Source organism: Xenopus laevis, chromosome 7L, assembly GCF_017654675.1.
Source record: "Xenopus laevis strain J_2021 chromosome 7L, Xenopus_laevis_v10.1, whole genome shotgun sequence".
In the NCBI taxonomy this organism is placed as follows: domain Eukaryota; kingdom Metazoa; phylum Chordata; class Amphibia; order Anura; family Pipidae; genus Xenopus; species Xenopus laevis.
The window spans coordinates 63,367,888-63,387,746 of NC_054383.1; the positions used below are offsets into that span (position 1 = coordinate 63,367,888).

Sequence of the window (19,859 nt, forward strand, 5' to 3'; positions counted from 1 at the left end):
TGCACATCGAAAAAGCCTTTTCATAAACAACAGATTTAAGTGAAGATTATTTGTGAGTATTTTAGAATCTCACGAAAATGTAATCTTTGGCAGGGGCAATTCTAGCCCCAAAGTTCCCTGAGGCAGCTTTCACAATGCCCTTAACCGGCACTTATCTTTACATAGCCGCAGGGGGTCCATGGGGGTTGCATCACTAGAGCAGCGAGTGCAGGTGCACTCTCTGGACTGGCAGAGCCAAATTTCCCATTTAAAAACCAGAAATTCAGCTCTTAAAATTACTAGAATTGGCTTTTTGTCGTCCCTGATAACTTGCGGGCACTGCCGTCTGAGGAATGGAAATTTTTCTGCTATATATACATTTGGACGCCACTATGCCACATAGTTTGATAAATCTATGCATATTGGGCATTAAACTGTTCAGTAGACTCCTAGATTCATATTTAGTTTTATGTTGGTATGTTATGACATTTTTGGCATATTATGGGGTAAAATGCAAGCTTTACGATGATTTTCATAAATGTCATAAATATTTTTAGCATGGCTTTGAAGACCACTGGCTTTCATATGATGTTTTATGTTGGTGCATTATAAAATGTTGGGCACATTATGGGGTAAAATGCAAACTTTGAGATGATTTTCAAATACGCTAGTTTAGCATAGCTTTGCTGTTTGATGATTTGCCACATAAATATTTACCTAATTCAGCAGAATGTGTATTTTCTGAAAATATAAGGTTTTCTGTGATCAAGTACTTATTTGTCAATTTTACCACACTTAAATCAGGCAATATTCTCCTTGGTAGTAGAAAAATATGCCATGAATTATGTGTGCACTAACTCAACTTTGGGGTCTTTACAATGGGCATCAAATTCTTAGGTGGTCCAATAGAATTCATGTTCAGGATGTTTTTCCTTGTACTTAATGATATGTTGGAGATCCTTCTGGAAAGTGGAAGCTTTGAGGTGATATTCACATTATTAAAACCGCCAATTTTGAGAAAACCTTGTAAATAGTTTGGGATAAAAATACATGTTACCTATTTTGGATTTGCCCAAATGTGTATTTTCCAAAAATATATGGTTTTGGGGAGGTTGACTTTTTTTTTTACCCAACAGAAAATTCAGTAAATGTGTAGATTTTTCAGTAGCTGAAGTGATCTCCAAGACAATTAGAACACACTAATTTCATTTTGGGGTCTCTACATGCCAGATACTTTGGGAATCCTATGCACAATAAGCATCAAACTGTTCGGTGGTCCCCTGGCACTCATATTTAGAATACTTTTTCTTGCTACCGAATACTATGTGGGAGATGTGAACTTGGAAAATTAAGGTTTTGAGGTGATTTTTCAGATATGTCATACATTTTTATAGAAAACTTGGTGTGGTAATTAGGAGTACAAAGACATGATTACCCATTTTGGATTCAGCAGAAAGTGTTCTTTCCAAAAATATATAGTTTCCTCTGGGTAAACCTACTGTTCCAGGATTTTTCTTTGGAATATAGACTGTCGCATTCTGCTTTGAAAATTCAGTATTTTACTGCTGGGAGCTTTTGATATATAGAAGTCAGAAATCTCCATAAAACTATACATATCTGGTATTGGGACGTTCGAAAGACATGAGGCTTTCTAAATAAGTTAACGTTTTGTGCATAAAATACAATTTTCTGGTATAAATCCCTATATCATGAAAAAAAATTTTTTTTGTGTAATTAGGGCTCTAAATGTTGTTCCAGAACTGGAAATACACAACAACTCAAGCAGATTTAGAAAGCTCACATTCTCCTAAAACAAGCAATGTATAGTTATCTGAGTAAATAAAGTCAAAATCCCTGGCTTTCTTTAATTCTTCCCTCTATAATCTCTGAGGCCCAGAATGGTTTTATTAAGAATAGATCAGGCGTAAAGAATATTAGAGCTCTGATTCATATTTTATATTATGCCAAAAAACACAAAATCCCTAGCTCTATTCTTAATATTGATGCTGAGAAAGCGTTTGATAATATTACCTGGGAACACCTATTTTTTTGCCTTCAAAAATTCGGTATCACGGGTCCCTTCTTCCAATATATCAAATATCTTTACGAAAATCCCAGAACACAAGTAATTTTGGGAGGAGCTAGATCGCCACCTTTTGAAATATTTAAAGGGATGAGACAGGGCTGTCCTTTGTCGCCCCTTTTATTTAATATTGCATTAGAACCGCTAATTTGTTTCCTTGATCAATCCAAGCTATTTAAGGGAATTTCTATTAACAATAGACATCTCAAGGTATTGGCCTTTGGTCTTCACTCAAGGTTGTTTTTGATTCATTTCAAGACTTTCAGTCTTTTTCAGGGTACAAAATTAACGCTGAGAAATCGGAAATAATGAATATTTATGGTTCTAATTCACTATTTAAGAAATTTCAACATAAAAACCCAAAGAATCAAATACTTTAATTAATAATTCCTTCAGATCTAAATAATTTATATTCTTTGAATATTACACCAACCTGTCAAAAGGTTTTTTCCATGTTTTTTCCCTTAATATTAAGGGACGAATTCTCTTTTTTAAATCCTTGTTATTTCCCAAGATAATTTATCCATTAATTAAACTCCCTTTGCTTATAAAGCATTCCGATATTAAGAAACTTGACTCTGCTTTAACTAAATTTATTTGGAATGGCAAAAAGGCAAAAATTGCCCTCTATAAATTGAGAGCTCCAGTTAAACTTGGAGGATTAAACCTTCCTGATTTCAGAGCTTTTAATTTATCAGCCCTCACTAGATATCTTATTGAGTGGATCTCACAAGGTAATACATTTATAAACCCCCGACATTGAGATCTTTCAAGAACCAATTTGTATGAGAACTGAGAGAAAGCAAGCGAAGAGGCAGAACTTGCTGCTAGGTGCTCTTTATTGCACGCAACATGTTTCGGGCCAAGAGCCCTTTATCAAGTGATCACTTGATAAAGGGCTCTTGGCCGGAAACATGTTGTGTGCAATAAAGAGCACCTAGCAGCAAGTTCTGCCTCTTCGTTTGCTTTCTCTCAGTTCTCTTACAAATTGGTTCATTTCCTACACCTGGAGCAGGGGTGTCCTACTGAGATCGAGAGCACAGCTGCCAAATCCCCAGTCATCCCAATATATTGTCCAGATCTTTCAAGAACCCTTTTTTGATATATTATCTGTTTTGCATAGCAAATGGGGTAATGTTCCTTATGACTTTAAGAGGAATCCTATCTATTGTGACTCTATATTTGTGTGGAAACATTTATTCTCTCGACATAGGTATAGCTATACAGTAACACCTTTCATGCCAGCCAAACTCTTACTTAAACCTTCAGATTATCAAAAATCTGATACTTTTATATTTTCAATTAAGAGAAAGTCACTGGTTTTGGTAAAGGATATATTTGATCCGCTTAAGAAAACCTTAATGCCTTGGTCAAAACTCAAAGAACAATACAAGCTTCAAGATTCTGATAGATACTATTATTTAGCGTGTTGATGCGGTCTTTCTCTGCTACATAACAATAAAAACCTGGTTTTAGTGGAAAATAAGCTTGCAGACTATTTGGCAGAGTTTTTGGAATTCCCTGATTTGATCTCTATTTGTTCTCTTTCTAAAAAATTTTTGGAATATCTATAGTTCAGATCCACAACCGTTATTAAAACCTTCCACTAAATGGTCTGAATTTTTACTTTGTCAAATAACTCCCTCAGATTTGGTAAAATCTATAAGCGATTACAATAAACTAATTTTAGCAGAAAGTTGGAGGATACAACATTTTAAACTTACCCATCTAGGATATGGAAAATTGTTTTCGAAAAATTCCTCTAAAACCCTATTTCATACTGTCCTAAATGCAACGAGACTAATGTGTCACTTTTTCATTATCTATGGTCCTGTCCAAAGATTGATCTACTGTATATTGGAGGGAAATCTCTGGTTTTTTGAATTATCAATTAAAGATAAAGATTAAATTGTCTCCGTGCTTTGTTTTTTTGCATATAGATAATGTGATTTTTCTTTCTTTCTTTCTTTCTTTCTTTCTTTCTTTCTTTCTTTCTTTCTTTCTTTCTTTCTTTCTTTCTTTCTTTCTTTTCTTTCTCTTTCTTTCTTTCTTTCTTTCAATATGTTTACTTCCACTGGCTTAGTTAATTTTAGTTAATTTTAGTTGTTGTCAGTCTCTTTTAATGGTATTTAGTTTTTAATATTACTATGCCATTGTATCAATTCCAACATGTCTTTCTTCATCTGAATAATATTTGCTCTCATACTGTTATTACTTGTTTAACATGAAAATCAAATTAAATATTTTCAAACTAAAAGTCAAAATCCCCCCATCCTACAGAAAAGCCTCTGTGAGGGAGAGAGAGAGCACACATTGTTCAAAAAACATAGTGCAAATGAAATGCGAAATTCTGTTGGCAACAATTAAAGGATACTTCCATAGATGAATTCCTTAGGGTGATCTGACAACACCATAACACAAGCGAAAAGCAATTCTATCTGGATTTAACATTTTGGTCACTCAAGTGTTAGGCCACAATTTCAGACCACAGTGGGCCCCTACAAACCTGGGGTTTTACGTATAACGGATCTTTCCGTAATTTGGGTCTTCCTGTCTTAAGTCTACAAGAAATTCATTTAAACATTAAATAAACCCAATAGGCTGGTTTTGCTTCCAATAAGGATTAATTGTATCTTAGTTGGGATCAAGTACAAGCTACTGTTTTATTGTTATAGAGAAAAAGGAATAATTTTTAAAAATTTGGATTATTTGGATAAAATGGAGTCTATGGGAGGCAGCCATTCCGTAATTCTGGAGCTTTCTGGAAATCGGGTTTCCGGATAAGGGATCCTATACCTGTATTATACATTTCAATTTGCCACTAATGAACTGAAATGTCTGAAAGGGTGCTGTCTGGCAAGTGATATGATGCAATGCCTTTGTACACAATAAATATAACGTTCTAGTACTGGACACCGAAAAAATTGTGCTGTTTAAAGTTTAATTCAACAATTCATATCTGTTTAATAATGGTCATATGTTAGATAACACCAAGATGACTGATATAACACATTTAAGCAGGTTTCTCCTCTTGTATTTCTAGTTTAATGTAACTGTATATCTATTATTAACTGACTACTGTATACTATGGGGCCGATTCATGAAGCTCGAGTGAAGGATTCGAATTAAAAAAACTTCGAATTTCGAAGTGTTTTTTGGGCTACTTCGACCATCGAATGGGCTACTTCGACCTTCGACTACGACAACGACTACGAATCGAACGATTCGAACTAAAAATCGTTCGACTATTCGACCATTCGATAGTCGAAGTACTGCCTCTTTAAAAAAAACTTCGACCCCCTACTTCGGCAGCTAAAAGCTACCGAAGTCAATGTTAGCCTATGGGGAAGGTCCCCATAGGCTTGCCTAAGTTTTTTTGATCGAAGGATATTCCTTCGATCGTTGGATTAAAATCCTTCGAATTGTTCGATTCGAAGGATTTTATCGTTCGATCGAAGGAATAATCCTTCGATCGTTCGATCGTAGGATTTGCGCTAAATCCTTCGATTTCGATATTCGAAGTCGAAGGATTTTAGTTCCTAGTCGAATATCGAGGGTTAATTAACCCTCGATATTCGACCCTTCATACATCTGCCCCTTAACACACACACAATCAAAACACACAACTATAAACCAGTAATTATATAAGACACTAAGGGGCTGATTCATTAAGGGTCGAATATCGAGGGTTAATTAACCCTCGATATTCGACTAGGAATTGAAATCCTTCGACTTCGAATATCGAAGTCGAAGGATTTAGCGCAAATTCTGCGATCGTACGATCGAAGGATTATTCCTTCGATCGAACGATTAAATCCTTAGAATCGAACGATTCGAAGGATTTTAATCCAATGATCGAAGGAATATCCTTCGATCAAAAAAACTTAGGAAAGCCTATGGGGACCTTCCCCATAGGCTAACATTGACTTCGGTAGCTTTTAGCTGCCGAATTAGGGGGTCGAAGTTTTTTTTAAAGAGACAGTACTTCGACTATCGAATGGTCGAATAGTCTAATGATTTTTAGTTCGAATCCTTCGATTCGAAGTCGTAGTCGAAGGTCAAAGTAGCCTATTCGATGGTCGAAGTAGCCCAAAAAATATGTCGAAATTCGAAGTTTTTTTACTTCGAATCCTTCACTCGAGCTTCATGAATCGGCCCCATAGTATACAGTAGTCAGTTAATAATAGATATACAGTTACATTAAACTAGAAATACAAGAGGAGAAACCTGCTTAACAGTGTTATATCAGTCATCTTGGTGTTATCTAACATATGACCATTATTAAACAGATATGAATTGTTGAATTGTCGAATTTAGTGAATCGGCCCCTAAATCATACTCTGTGATTGCTTGGAAGTCCAGGAGGCAACCAGTGCACTTACTGATAAGCAGCTCCAAAGTATGTTTATGAAAAATGTATTATTCCTAAAGTTTAAAGGGTCCCAAAAACTATTTTGTTGTGGGACCGGTAACATCTATCTTTATGGGTATATGCAATACTTGACAATTTATATACACATTGTTATTAGACAGTACAGCTTTATTTGAATAAGTAAAAACCATACCATACTACTTAAGAGTGCATTAAGATAAAGAGAGCACTACAGAAAAGAACAGAATAGCAATATGGGCAATTCATTACATTTTTTACATCTATACCATTTTCTGACATTTTCCATGCATCCTAAGCAAGTCAGTTGACTCACCCATCATGTCACCCTCCCCTGTTATTTCTAAACTTCTTTAAATTTGTATTCAATATAAATTCATTCATCCCCCCTCAACTCATTCTTGGTGTTCATTGGAATTCTCCTGTTATATAATCAATTGGATACTCCTCAGAATTCAGTCCCAGTGCAGCACAAACCCCTAACAGCCTTTCCCTAGCCTCTCTTTGCCGTTTTCCCTCACAGGCGACATTCCCATACGGCTCTTGATCAGGACCACGTTCTGGACCACCTTCAAGGCGGTTAAAACGAATGAGTCCAGCATGATCTAGCTCTGCCAGTCTCTCTGGCCTTGCTGTACTGCGCAAAGCTTCCTCATGACTTTCACCTGTGCACATTACCCCAACAAGCACTGCACTTTCACGTGCACCACTTGCAGGTAGTGCTGGCTCTAATCCACATGACAATGCCAGGGCTACCATCACAAGATCTGTGCCATAAACACGCTGAATCCAGTCCCGCAGGTAAAAACCGCCCATACGGGGATTAATTTCCAGCAGTCGTGGTCCACAATCATTGAGTTTTAATTCTACATTGAATACACCAGGGAACAACCCTAGTGCCCTACAGCAACGCGCAGCAGCTTGTACAAGTTGACACCGTTGTTCAGGGCCTAAGCGTGATGGAAGAGCAGCAGCAGTTTCAGTAAACCCTGGAAGTAAGGTTGGCCCATTATCTGACACATATGCAGCCAATAGCCTTCCATTAGAACCTAGAACTAGATCTACATCATGCTCAGAGCCTGTTATGTATTCTGCAAGGAGCAGGTTCGGAGAAGACTGTGTACCTCCTTCTCCTAATTCAGCAAGGGGGGCTTCATTCTCCATTTTGCTATATCTACTCATTCCTTGCTGTAGGATTTCTTCTGCTTTCCATTTACAAGACCCTTCTAATTCTGATGTATAAGCTATACCTTTTGCCTTGCAAGTCTCTACAATCTGACATGTTTTAATGTCTCCTGTATTACTGTTTGCCCCTTCACATGTATTGCAGGCTCCTGAACCTGTACCCATTTTTCTAATCAATGTCCTGCATTCTTCCCCATCCTGAACAAGCTTTACGCCAACAGCTCCTGCTCCAGATTCTGGTTTTACTACAAGAGGATATGAAAGAGTTGACTCTGCAACTTTCAAACCACCTGCTTCAGGACCCAAGGAGAAACATGGCACAGCAAATGCCCCAGGACAAGGGAAAGGGGGAGATGGTGAACTCAAAGAAAGTAGGCGAAGTTGTGTCTGTGTCTTGAGTTTTGCGAGTCTCACTGCACTGGGGGGTGGACCTGGGAGTTCCAATGAGTTACTTAGTATAGCAGCTAAGATTGTACACTCATCCCAGAATGCCATGCAACCGGAGAGTTGCAGACCTTTTCCCCTGACAATAGACAAAACATTTTGGGCATGGATTTCATCAAGAGAGTGGTCTTCAAAGTCATAATGGATGAATGATGACACAAGAGATGAGGCAAAATGTCCAGGATCAGATTCGACCAGATGGATCTAAGGGAAAGATACTTAAGTTATACAGTGATCAATATACATAAAAGACACCTAGCAAAATGGTCAGGAGACGAATGAGTATACATTTTCATTAAACTAAAAGATTATTTTTAACATGATGATAGCTGCTCTTCTGGTTACAGTATAGTGATCAAGGATCCCCTCAGTTTTTACCTTAAAATATTTATTTCTGCTTTTTCTTACTGCACTTGAAACAGACTGAAAACAGGGAACATAAGTGGTGCTTGTATTACAAGACCTCAACAGAAAAAAATAACTTTAGGGTAAGGCCACATTGGGCATTTTGGGGAGATTTGGTCGCCTGGCAACTAATCGCCTCGTCTTTGCGGCGACCAATCTCCCCAAACGCCTTCCCTCACTCTGCGCAGGCTAAAAGTAGAAAACACCGACGCTAATCACACACGGCAGTTCATTTTCTGAAATCACCCGAAGGCCGACTCTGGAAAACGAACCGCCACATGTAATAAGCGTCTGCGGTTTTTTTTTTTTCATTTTACCCGGCGCAGAGTGAGGGAAGGCGTTTTTGGAGATTGGTCGCCGCAAAGACGAGCCAGGTGACCAAATCTCCCCAAAACGCACAGTATGGCCTTACCCTTAGACTTATCAGTGGCACACTAGGTTACTGGGTGTTCTTTTTCTATAGTTACACAATGGAGGTAAGCTTGTGATTTCTCAGGAACCCTCTACTTATTAGAGGGAAGTTCCAAAGATTGCAGATGTTTCATAACAGTCTAAATGATGGCAATGAATATTAAATGATGATGGTTATGATCTGTTCTGAGCCCCACCCAAAAATACCCTTATACGCTGGTTATATAATTTACTAACAAAGATTCAATTAATTTTTCTTCAAAGTCAAAAGTCTTTTTAGTAATTTTATCAACTTTATAATGGTCTAACATATTTTAACACCAGAATCAGAAACTTATGGCAGACTTATGGATCGATTTCTAAAATGTTCAAAAAAATACAAAACACTGAGCTTTGAGAGTAATGCCATCAGTGAAGGACAGTCATATAAGATTATCTGGATGTCCTGCTAAGGAAATGACATATAGGGAGTTATTAACTAAACCTCGAATTTATCTGATCGGACTTTTTGGGGCAAAAACTCAAATTTGTGGAAAAAAACCTACATTTTTTTAAATTATACCTTTATGCTGCAAAATGCCTGATTCCGAAAATTCGCCATCTCAGACTTGTAGAGGTCCCTTATAAGTCAATGGGAGAGGCGCCAATATCAATTTCAAGTTATCATGGTTTGCATTGGATTTAGCCAGAAAATCGGGGTTTCTGGCGCAAAAGCCCCCAAAAAATCAATCAATTTGGAAACATAGTCTGAAAATATTGAACCATTTGGGGTTTTGCACGATTGTATCGGATTTTTTCCCTATTCGATTAATTTGAGTTTTTAAATTAATAAATAAGATCTAATTGGGCATGAGAGTTTGGTTGTGTTTTTTTTTTTTAATAAAAAAATTAGATATATTGGGAGTTTAGTAGATAACCTCCATAGTGTGATTTCTCACCTTAATCCCATAGTTGCGAGCAGCCTCCCATATAAATTTTTTGCTAATGCCCCCAGCTCCAATCACCAGCACTTCTTTCTCTTCCATCACATAACTCATGGAGCGTCGAAGCATTGTCTCAACTAAAGGTTCTGTTGCAGAATTTACATGGATGGGCCCACATGCTGCTAGATTTCCTAGAAGACACTCCTGGATTCCACACATTTCCAGACAAAGGTCTGCTGTTACACCAATAATCACAGGGGTGACCGTATAGTCTACTACTGTAAGCAGGAAATCCACACCTAAAATTTAGGAGAATAAAACAGTGAAAAAATGAAGCCGAAGGGGAGGGTCATCACCATGTGCAAAGTGTCAGGATAATCATTTAAAGGTTGTGTAAAGGATGATTGGAGTCTGCAGCAGTGGAGATGTAGTGCTAAATCACCTTATATCATCTGATGGTCTGATGGGGGAGAGCACTAACAAACTGAAAGTAAAGTTTGATGCAGAAGGAATAATGATCTAGGGTTTTTTTCTATTGATTGGCTGGGCTATTGCTATTATTAACATGTATTTATAAAATGCCAACATGTTTCACACCATTGTACAATAAATTGGTGTTAATATTAAACATACAGGAAAACACAAAAGCCACCAATAATAAGTACAAGAGGTAAAGAGGGCCCTGCCCAAAAGAGCATACAACAGTTTCAGGAAAGCACAAATGACCCAATGCACAGATTGAAGTCTGTACAGAATTGGATTGCTGAGATGGGAGTGGAGGATCTTGACTGTCCTGTACAGAGCTCTGACCTTGACCCAGATGAACAGCTGCTGTATGAATTGGAATGCTGACTATGAGCCAGTCTGATCCCTAACAGTGCCTAGCCTTACTAATGTACTTGTGGCTTAATGGAAACAAATCCTACAAGGATTCTAAATCTAGTGGAAAGCCTTCCCAGAACAGTAAAACTATATAAGCAGTAAAGGGATAACTAATTTCATATTAATACCCTTGGGTTGGGAATGAGACATTGAAGAGATAGTTGTTTGGATATCACTGACCATATAGTGTAGATTTGTTTTATTTTTTGCAGTAACACAGTATGTGCAGATTATTGCTATATTTCTCCTTATATGATGCACCCAGATAAAGTATATTTGTCTTGAAGTATATTTCTCTATAGTCAATTTTTCTCAAGAGGCCACAGACCAAGTGCATTTATGAATATTAAAGAATTCAGAATTCCTTGTCATTTCTTAAGAAATACTATAATTGGTAAAACAAAGTCTGACATTAATGCAGTTGGTAGGTTGAAAATAATGCAAAATATAGACAAACACTCCATGTATTGTTTAAAATGGGCATTTCAGATAACTTTATGCACAATATGATTTATTTCCCATGGTATATTGATAGAGACAAGCACAGAATAATTCTTGTCTTTATTGTGGTCACACTCTCATTCCACCTGTACCTACTGTAATTATTTAAAATTGTTGGTGACCACAGCCTTCTTTTTTGCAATAGTTTAAGCAGGAGCAGTGGTCAGTTCCATTTTGTAACTCCTACCATTTTAACTACATTCAAGAATGATCCCAGTGGTGATAAATAAAAGGGCAACCATTATATCTTTGGAAAGCAATTAAACTTCTCTAGATGTTTGTAAAAATAATTGCTATTAAAAAGAAGTACCCGTCTGTCTATTAACAGTCTCTGCATTCCTGGATCTGAACAATGAAATAATGTTACAAGCTGGCTAAGTTAGCTATGTTCTTGTTCACAAGGCATAGTTTTCCTACGAAGCTGACCAACGTCTAGAAGTGCCTGACTTATGTTAATTTTTTATTATGAGACCCAGAGAACAAACAGGGATAAATTTATGTATATTGCATAACATAAAAACATTGTTATTATAAAGTAATGCTTATTTGCCTATTTCATTCCTTTCACCCTGAATACCATTTTATTTAAATTCCATTCTGAAATAATTCAGATTAATAATTCAGACCCATTTCCACCACATAGGGGCAGATTTATCAAAGGTCGAGGAGAATTTTCGAATTCAAAAAATTAGAATTTCAAGCTATATATTTGTGTACTTTGTCTAGGAAATAGTCCAAATTCGATTCACATTTGAGAATAATTCGACTTCGACCATTCGCCATCTAAAATCTGCTGAATTGCTGTTTTATCAAATCATAAATAGGATAGTCCTTTGTGTGATCATCAGTGTAAATGTGCTTCTCAACGTGCTGCAAACCCAATGCCGTAGTGCAAATATTTCCAAATAAGAAAGATAATAGCCGGAGAGCACGTAATTCTTAAATTAAAAAGTCATCTCTTTATTCAGAGAAATTACTGCACAACATGTTTCGGCTACAACGGCCTTCATCAGGTGCACCTGATGAAGGCTGTTGTAGCCGAAACAAGTTGTGCAGTAATTTCTGCGAATAAAGAGATGACTTTTTAATTGAAAAATTACGTACTCTCCGGCTATTATCTTTCTTATTTGAATTGTTGTTTTAGCCTGTGGGGGACCTCCTAGAACCTATTATTTTTAGGAAAAACTTTGATTCACATTCGATCGAATGCGCTATTACTTCGGCCGAATACGGACCTATTAGATCGAAAACGGACCTATTTGGCCAAAAAAATATTTTTCTATTTCAAAATTCGACCAATGATAAATATGCCCCATAGTGTCACTATGGTTTGTCACTATAAGGGTCATGGACTTTTCCCCCAGGCAGAACTTTTGCCCTGCAAAATGGCTGTGCATCTCACGCCAGATAAAAACACAGACAGCACTCTATTTAAGGGGGTAGCTGCAGGTCTCTGCTGGGCATTTTTTATAATTTACACTGGTCATAAAAAACATCTTATGTGTTACTAATCATAAATCATTTCCTTATTTGAAATAAAAATACTTACTTGTCATTTGTTACATTTCTGTTAATATATCTGTGTGCATAAGACACTTGTCAAAATATTAACTGACTGTTGATTTTGCAGTCTAGGTTTTACCTCTTTATTTGTCATTTGTACTGCTTTTCCCTCCATTCAGTTAACGTATTAAATTATTAATTCAAAAAATTTCATCTTAACTGTATCAAGCCCCTTGTGGTTTTAACAAAATTTAACCTTGATCACCTCCCGTTGCATGTATTGGTACATGGGCATAAATGTATATGTTGTTGGATCATGCTTTCTGTTGTCTGTCCGGGTATTCGGTACATACACCCACAGACAGGAAATAAATATGAAACTAGGCAAAGAATGACATGTGCAACCACAAATGTGGTATATATAATGAAATGCCCGTGTAGTTTCATTTATTGTGGAATATCCATAGGACTAGCATCAGAGCAGCCTAAAGGTTGCCATACATGGGCAGATATTAGCTGCCAATTTGGCAATTTATCTGCCTGTGTATGGGGCTGCAGGCCTGGATTTGTGGAGAGGCCTTGCTTAACTGATATTTGGTTTAAAATTGTCCAGATATTAATTGAGCAAGCTTGATTGCCCAAGTGGATCGAGGTCTGCATCTGCATGCTGATGCGGTCATCCATCTGACTACTGGCTTAGCATCAGCCATAATCCGATTGTTGTCTTAAGAGCCAATCGATCAGATGATCAGATCAGTACAATATTTCCCCAACTTAAGGTGGTCATATTGGTGAACAATCCACTCATTTGGTGACCTCACCAAACAAGCAGATCTTATAATGTATGGCCAGTTTTAGACCAGGATAAAGCAGAAATGTTGGTATCAAAGAAACAGGATATACCAATCTCTAGCTATAAATTGGCTTGAGGAAAAGCTTGATTAAATAATGCAAGGCTTTTCCAATCTATGAAATTGATTGCATAACACCTTATAACAGTTATAAAGAAAGATTTGTCAAGGAGGGAATGGTTACGTTGGAGAACAGGAGAACTTTGTACTTGATCTTAACTAAGATATGATTAATCCTTTTTGGAGGTAAAAACAATCCTATTAATGGTACCGAAAGCAGCAATAGACAAACTACAAAGGGCTATAATGAACTTTGTATGGACGGGTAAAAGATACCGTATAGCACGCCACACATTGTTCGCCCATCAAACGCAGGGAAGACTGGCAATCCCAAACTTAACAAATTATTATAAAGCGGCACAACTTAAACAGGCAATGGATTGGGTGGGCGTCTTTGGAATTATCATACTGTAATACTCCACATTTGGCTTATTACCTGTGGACTACACATAAACCTCCATGCTACCCTACTCTATTAAGGCCGACGTTTCATAAGCTAACATTGTGGCAACGAACAATAGCAAAACATAAACTTCTACCTACAATACCACCACTGTTACCTCTTTGGGGTAATCCAGATTTGTCAGCGAACTTGCACCATACTACTATATCTCCTAACTTGACCGTTAATTTATTTCAACTCTCTAAAGTATTTCATCCACTTACTAGGAAGATAAAAAGTTATCAAGACTGTAATTTAGACACAGGGGTGAGTAAACTCTCGAGATTTCGGTATCTTCAACTGAGACATTTTATTTTGACTAATGTTGCTAAGGGCATACTCCCTCCTATTGAACCATTATCAGCACTATGCCGTCTAGGTTATATTCAAAGAGGGTTAACATCTAGGTGGTACTATGTTGAACATGACTGATTTGGAAACGCATCCACATGCTTACATGAAAAAATGGGAAGCTGATCTGCAATGTAAAATAGATTTGCCTAGATGGCAGAGAATGTGGGAGAATGCAACAAAAAGTCCTATATGCACTATTATATAAGAAAATATATACAAATTGCAAATGCGGTGGTATCATACACCGGCACTGCTGAATAAATTGTTTCCTCAAAATTCCTCCCCCACATGTTGGAGATGTGGTTAAGGAGAGGGTAATATCTTACATATTTTCTGGATGTGCCTGGTGATTATAGGCTTCTGGGACTCTGTAAGTAAATGGTTGAACAAAGTGCTTTTGTCAACTATACCCAAGGATCCAATTATATTTGTCTTAGGGGATAAGATACCTAGGATCACAACTCCGATGCAGAGACTGGCAAACTCTATTCTATCAGCAGCTACATGCTGCATAGCCAGTAAGTGGAAAGGGACATCCCCACCATCAGAACAAGAGTTGTTAAATCGGATCCACTATGTAAGACGGATGGACTTTTTAACGGCCCTGCTTAATGACACAGTGGACCACTTTAATAGCATATGGAGTAACTGGGATGTCACCCAAAAAGTGATTACTAGTTGACACGTTTAGCCTCCCACATTACCTTCTTTATGTCTTGCCAACTAGATCTAGATTGCTATGCGAACCACCTTGCTCTTTCTAACCAGGGTATTATGTATTATATATGTTATTTCTTGTACTCAGAAACTCATTTGTATGTGTAGCCGTGTTGAGTTTTATGTTACTTGTTCTTATAGTGCTGATTACACAAGAATCTGGAAGCAGTATAAGATCTTCAGCTACAAGATAACACATTATGAGTGATTGTTAACAGGGGATAATTTTCATCTGTGTTTTATACAGTAATGTACTCTTATGCATACTAAGATATATTATGTTAAAAGTGAAAATGATGTACACTTCTATGAAAGTATTTTATTTTTGTTTAATAAAAATATTTTGAAAAAAAAACAAACAATCCTATTGAGTTTATTGAGGGGCAAATTTACTTAAGGTTGAATATTGAGGGTTAATTAACCCTCGATATTCGACTGTCGAAGTTAAATCCTTCGACTTCGAATATTGAAGTCGAAGGATTTAGTGATATTCGTTCGATCGAACAATTAAATCCTTCGAATCATTCGATCCGAAGGATTTAATCCGTCGATGGAACTATTTTTGTTCGACCAAAAAAAAAATAGCTAACCCTATCGGGACCTTCCCCATAGGCTAACATTGACTTCAGTAGCTTTTAGGTGGCGAACTAGGGGGTCGAAGTTTTTTTTTTAAAGAGACAGTACTTCGACTATCGAATGGTCGAATAGTCGAACGATTTTTAGTTCGAATCGTTCTATTCAAAGTCGTAGTCGAAGTAGCCCATTCAATGGTCGAAGTAGCCAAAAAAAACCATTTGAAATTCAATTTTAATCTATTCCTTCACTCGAGCTAAGTTAATGGGCCCCTTAATGTTTAAATAATTTTTAGCAGATTTATAGTGTGTGTGTGTGTGTGTGTGTGTGTGTGTGTGTGTATATATATATATATATATATATATATAAATATATATAAATATATATATATATATATATATATATATATATATATATAAATAAAGGTCGAACCGTCGGCCTGTTTTTTAATTAACTTTCAAATAAAATTAAGTTTTAAATAAATCTATTGAATGGTTCCCAGTGTGCACTCACTACTAGCGGATTGTTAGAGGTATATATATATATATATATATATATATATATATATATATATATATATATATATATATATATATATATCCAAATTATGGAAAGATCCCTCATCTGGAAGGTCCTGAGCATTCTGGATATACATAGACCCTATAATAAGCTCTTTATTTACCAGTAGGTCCTTCCAGCAGACACAATGGCATCCATTCAGATTAAAAGATAGGAGCCTCTACCATAATATTCAGTGCATGTTTTTTTACAGTAAGAGCTCAGAAGTGGAATTCTCTCCACTGGCACATTTGATAACTTCAAGAGGGGATTAGCTGTTTTTTTTAGCAAGCGATAACATTGACTAACACATAAATTGTTTATGGATTTACTATGCTTACAGTAGGTTGAGAAAAAGTAATAAGAAAAAAATAGAGTTACAATTTTGGTTGTGAAATAACATTTTGGTTTTATATTGCTGAAGAAGGTGGAACTGAAACGTTGGATAAAATGATTCTTTTTGTGGAATAAACAATCACATTTTCACTACTAACAAAGTGTGCTGATCCTGCTTCTACATATATATACAATATATATATATATATATATATATATATATATATATATATATATATATATATATATATATATATATATATCTAATACACAAAAGCCATGAATATATTATAAATTATATCCTTATAAACGGTGAATTCTGATGTCATCAGTTATAAACGGTGAGTTCTGATGTCATTTCTGTCATGACTCACTGAAATTTGTGTATTATAATAAACCCCCAGTTGCAAAATATGAGGATATTAGAAGTTACCTCACATATCCTCGGAGTTCCATGACCTGTAGAAAAACACGAGGCCTTCGGCCTCGTGTTTTTATATGGTCATGAAACTCCTCGGTAACTTATAATATCCTTTATTCACTATATATATATATATATATATATATATATATATATATATATATATATATGAGTCTCCAATAAAGTATCACATTTGTTAAGCTTCAGAAGAGTCCCGTGAGTGTCGCTATTCCTGCAGATAAACCATTAAATGTTTGCTGGCACCCGGGCATTTACACAGGAAACGGAGTGCACCTTTGGGACTTGTTTATATATATATATATATATATATATATATATATATATATATATATATATATATATATATATATATATATATATATATTTATATTTATATATTTACTTATGGATAGATAAATAACAAGCAATAGTTTTTGTTTTAAAGAAGAAAATTGTTTATGACTGATAACACAGTGACAACGCACTGTAGGGCTCATTTGCAACTGCAAGTGCATTGTGCAAGCTGGAATTCTGGATAGAAATCTATTTTTTTTACCTTTGGTGCAGCATGTTATCCCATAATTTGTTAAAACAGCTTTATTGAGAAAATCAACAAAAGGATATACAGTATAGTAAATACAAACAATCATTGGTAACACATAAGTTTAGGTATGGTTCCTGAGTTAGCTCCTGTCAGGTGGGATATGGTAGAGGGCATAGATATGTTGAAGGAGAGCAGGATATAGATAGAGTGTGGGGAAGGGAAAAAGAAGAAATCCAGGCCCATCTATTAAATCAGTTTTTTTAAAAGAAAAATCATCTGAGCCAAGAGTATTGTTTTGAAGTATAAGCAGATAATTATCTGCAAATCTCATATGAGATTTCATAAAACCAATCTTTAATTGAAGGGCTGTATGTAGATTTCCAATGTTGGGAGGATTAAAAGTTTTGCTGCATTCAACAGATGAGGCTTTAAGCTGTATATGTAGGATGAAACTGGCTGTGGACTGTGGAATAACAGGACATACTGTATACAGGATATGTGGGTATATTAGTGCCAAGGTACCCTTTTACTTGTTACAGCACCAACATCTGCCATTTGTAACATAGTAACATAGTATCTTTAGTTAAAAAGACACACGTCCATCAAATTCAACCTTTTAAGCCTACATATGATCTACCTAACTGCTAGCTGATCCAGAGGAAGGCAAAAAAAAAACAATTTGAAGCCTCTCCAATTCGCCTTAGAGGGGAAAAATTCCTTCCTGACTCCAAGATGGCAATCGGACCAGTCCTTGTATCAACTTGAGCTATCTTTCATAACTCTGTATTCCCTCACTTGTTAAAAAGCTATCCAACCCCTTTTTAAAGCTATCTAATGTATCAGCCAGTATGACTGATTCAGGGAGAGAATTCCACATCTTCACAGCTCTCATTGTAAAAAAAATACCCTTTCAAATATTTAGACAGAACCTCCTTTTCTTCTAATCAGAATGGGTGCCCTCTTGTCAGCTGGAAGGACCTACTGGTAAATAAAACATTAGAGAGGTTATTGTACGATCCCCTTATATATGTATACATAGTTATCATATTCCCCTTAAGCGCCTCTTCTCCAGCATGAACAACCCCAACTTGGCCAGTGGACGCTCTCTAATTCAAATATGTCCCATTTGAGCACTGGAGACCAAAACTGCATGGTACATTCTAGATGGGGCCTTATCAATGCTCTGTATAGTCGCAGAATAACCCCCTCCTTCCTCAAATGTATGCCCCTTTTAATAAAGCTCAAGACCTTGTTTGCTATTGAAGCTGCTGACTGGCATTGCTTGCTGCAGCTAAGTTTATTATCTACAAGGACTCCAAGGTCCTTTGCCATTATGGATTTGCCTAGTGCAGTCCCATTAAGTGTATAAGTGTCTTGCATATTTTACATAAGAATCAAAGGTACCACCTGCTTGTTTGTGCAGGTGTGTGCAAGATTATTCTTTTTGTATTTGCATATTTTTACATCCCAGGTGCCTGACTTTACATTTTTCACTATTGAATCTCATCTGCTACGTAGCCGCTAAGTGGCAGTGTTTGTATTTTTGTATACTGTCGATGTTGTAGCTTGGAGGGTATATAGTACCACCTTGTCAATATCTTATAGTTCAATGCTTCTATTTGGCAACATCTTAAGCTTTAAAGTAGTTTTGAAAGCATGTTTTCAATCTGTACCTCCTCTAGCTGAATATTCAGTTCTCTGGACCAAGTGTTAATATATGTTACTGTTGCCCACTTAGTAGGTAATTGAAGCAGTTTGTAGAAAAGTAGAATACCATGCTTATACAAATTCAAAAGGTGGTAATATTGCTCAAAGGTGTGTGCAATTTGTGGAAATTTTAGGTGGTCCATTTTTGTGAATGGTTTAAGTTGAACTGTTTCTCTGGGTATTCTTGATTTAGGTCTTTTTAAATTTCAGACATAATGTAGTTCAGGACAGTTAGATATGTCCTTGGTAAGTTGAAGACCCAAGTAGGTAAGTGGGTAAGATGTCCATTTGTAAGGAAAGCCATATGATATAAACTGAATGGTGTCTATAGGAACGGAGATATTTAGGGCAAGAGATTTGGAGAAGTAGTTTTTAAAATTTAAAAGTTTACAGAAGGTATGAAATTCCTGGTTAAGGGCTGGGATAGATGAAATAGTTAGGGAAAACAATGTCATCAGTATAGTATAGTGCTATCATCTGAGACAGTAATGGTTCTAAAGCTAGTACAAATAAGATTGGGGATAGTAGGCTCTCCTGTCTTGTGCCATTACATATATATATAAAAAGAGCCCAATAACATGCCATTAAAT

The 19,859-nt window shown here is 36.3% G+C and overlaps 1 protein-coding gene across 1 annotated transcript in view; it reads right to left on the reverse strand.

Annotated features, from left to right (window-relative positions):
- Window positions 1–6,584: 6,584 nt before the first annotated feature.
- carns1.L (carnosine synthase 1 L homeolog) overlaps window positions 6,585–19,859 on the reverse strand; it is a 64,737-nt gene continuing 51,462 nt past the window's right edge. The window contains exons 9-10 of the mRNA XM_018225586.2: window positions 9,836–10,119; window positions 6,585–8,285 (exon numbers count right to left, since the gene is read on the reverse strand). Coding sequence (XP_018081075.1) covers window positions 6,861–8,285; window positions 9,836–10,119 — 1,709 coding nt within the window. The 3' untranslated portion in view covers window positions 6,585–6,860. The remainder of the gene's footprint in view (window positions 8,286–9,835; window positions 10,120–19,859) is intronic.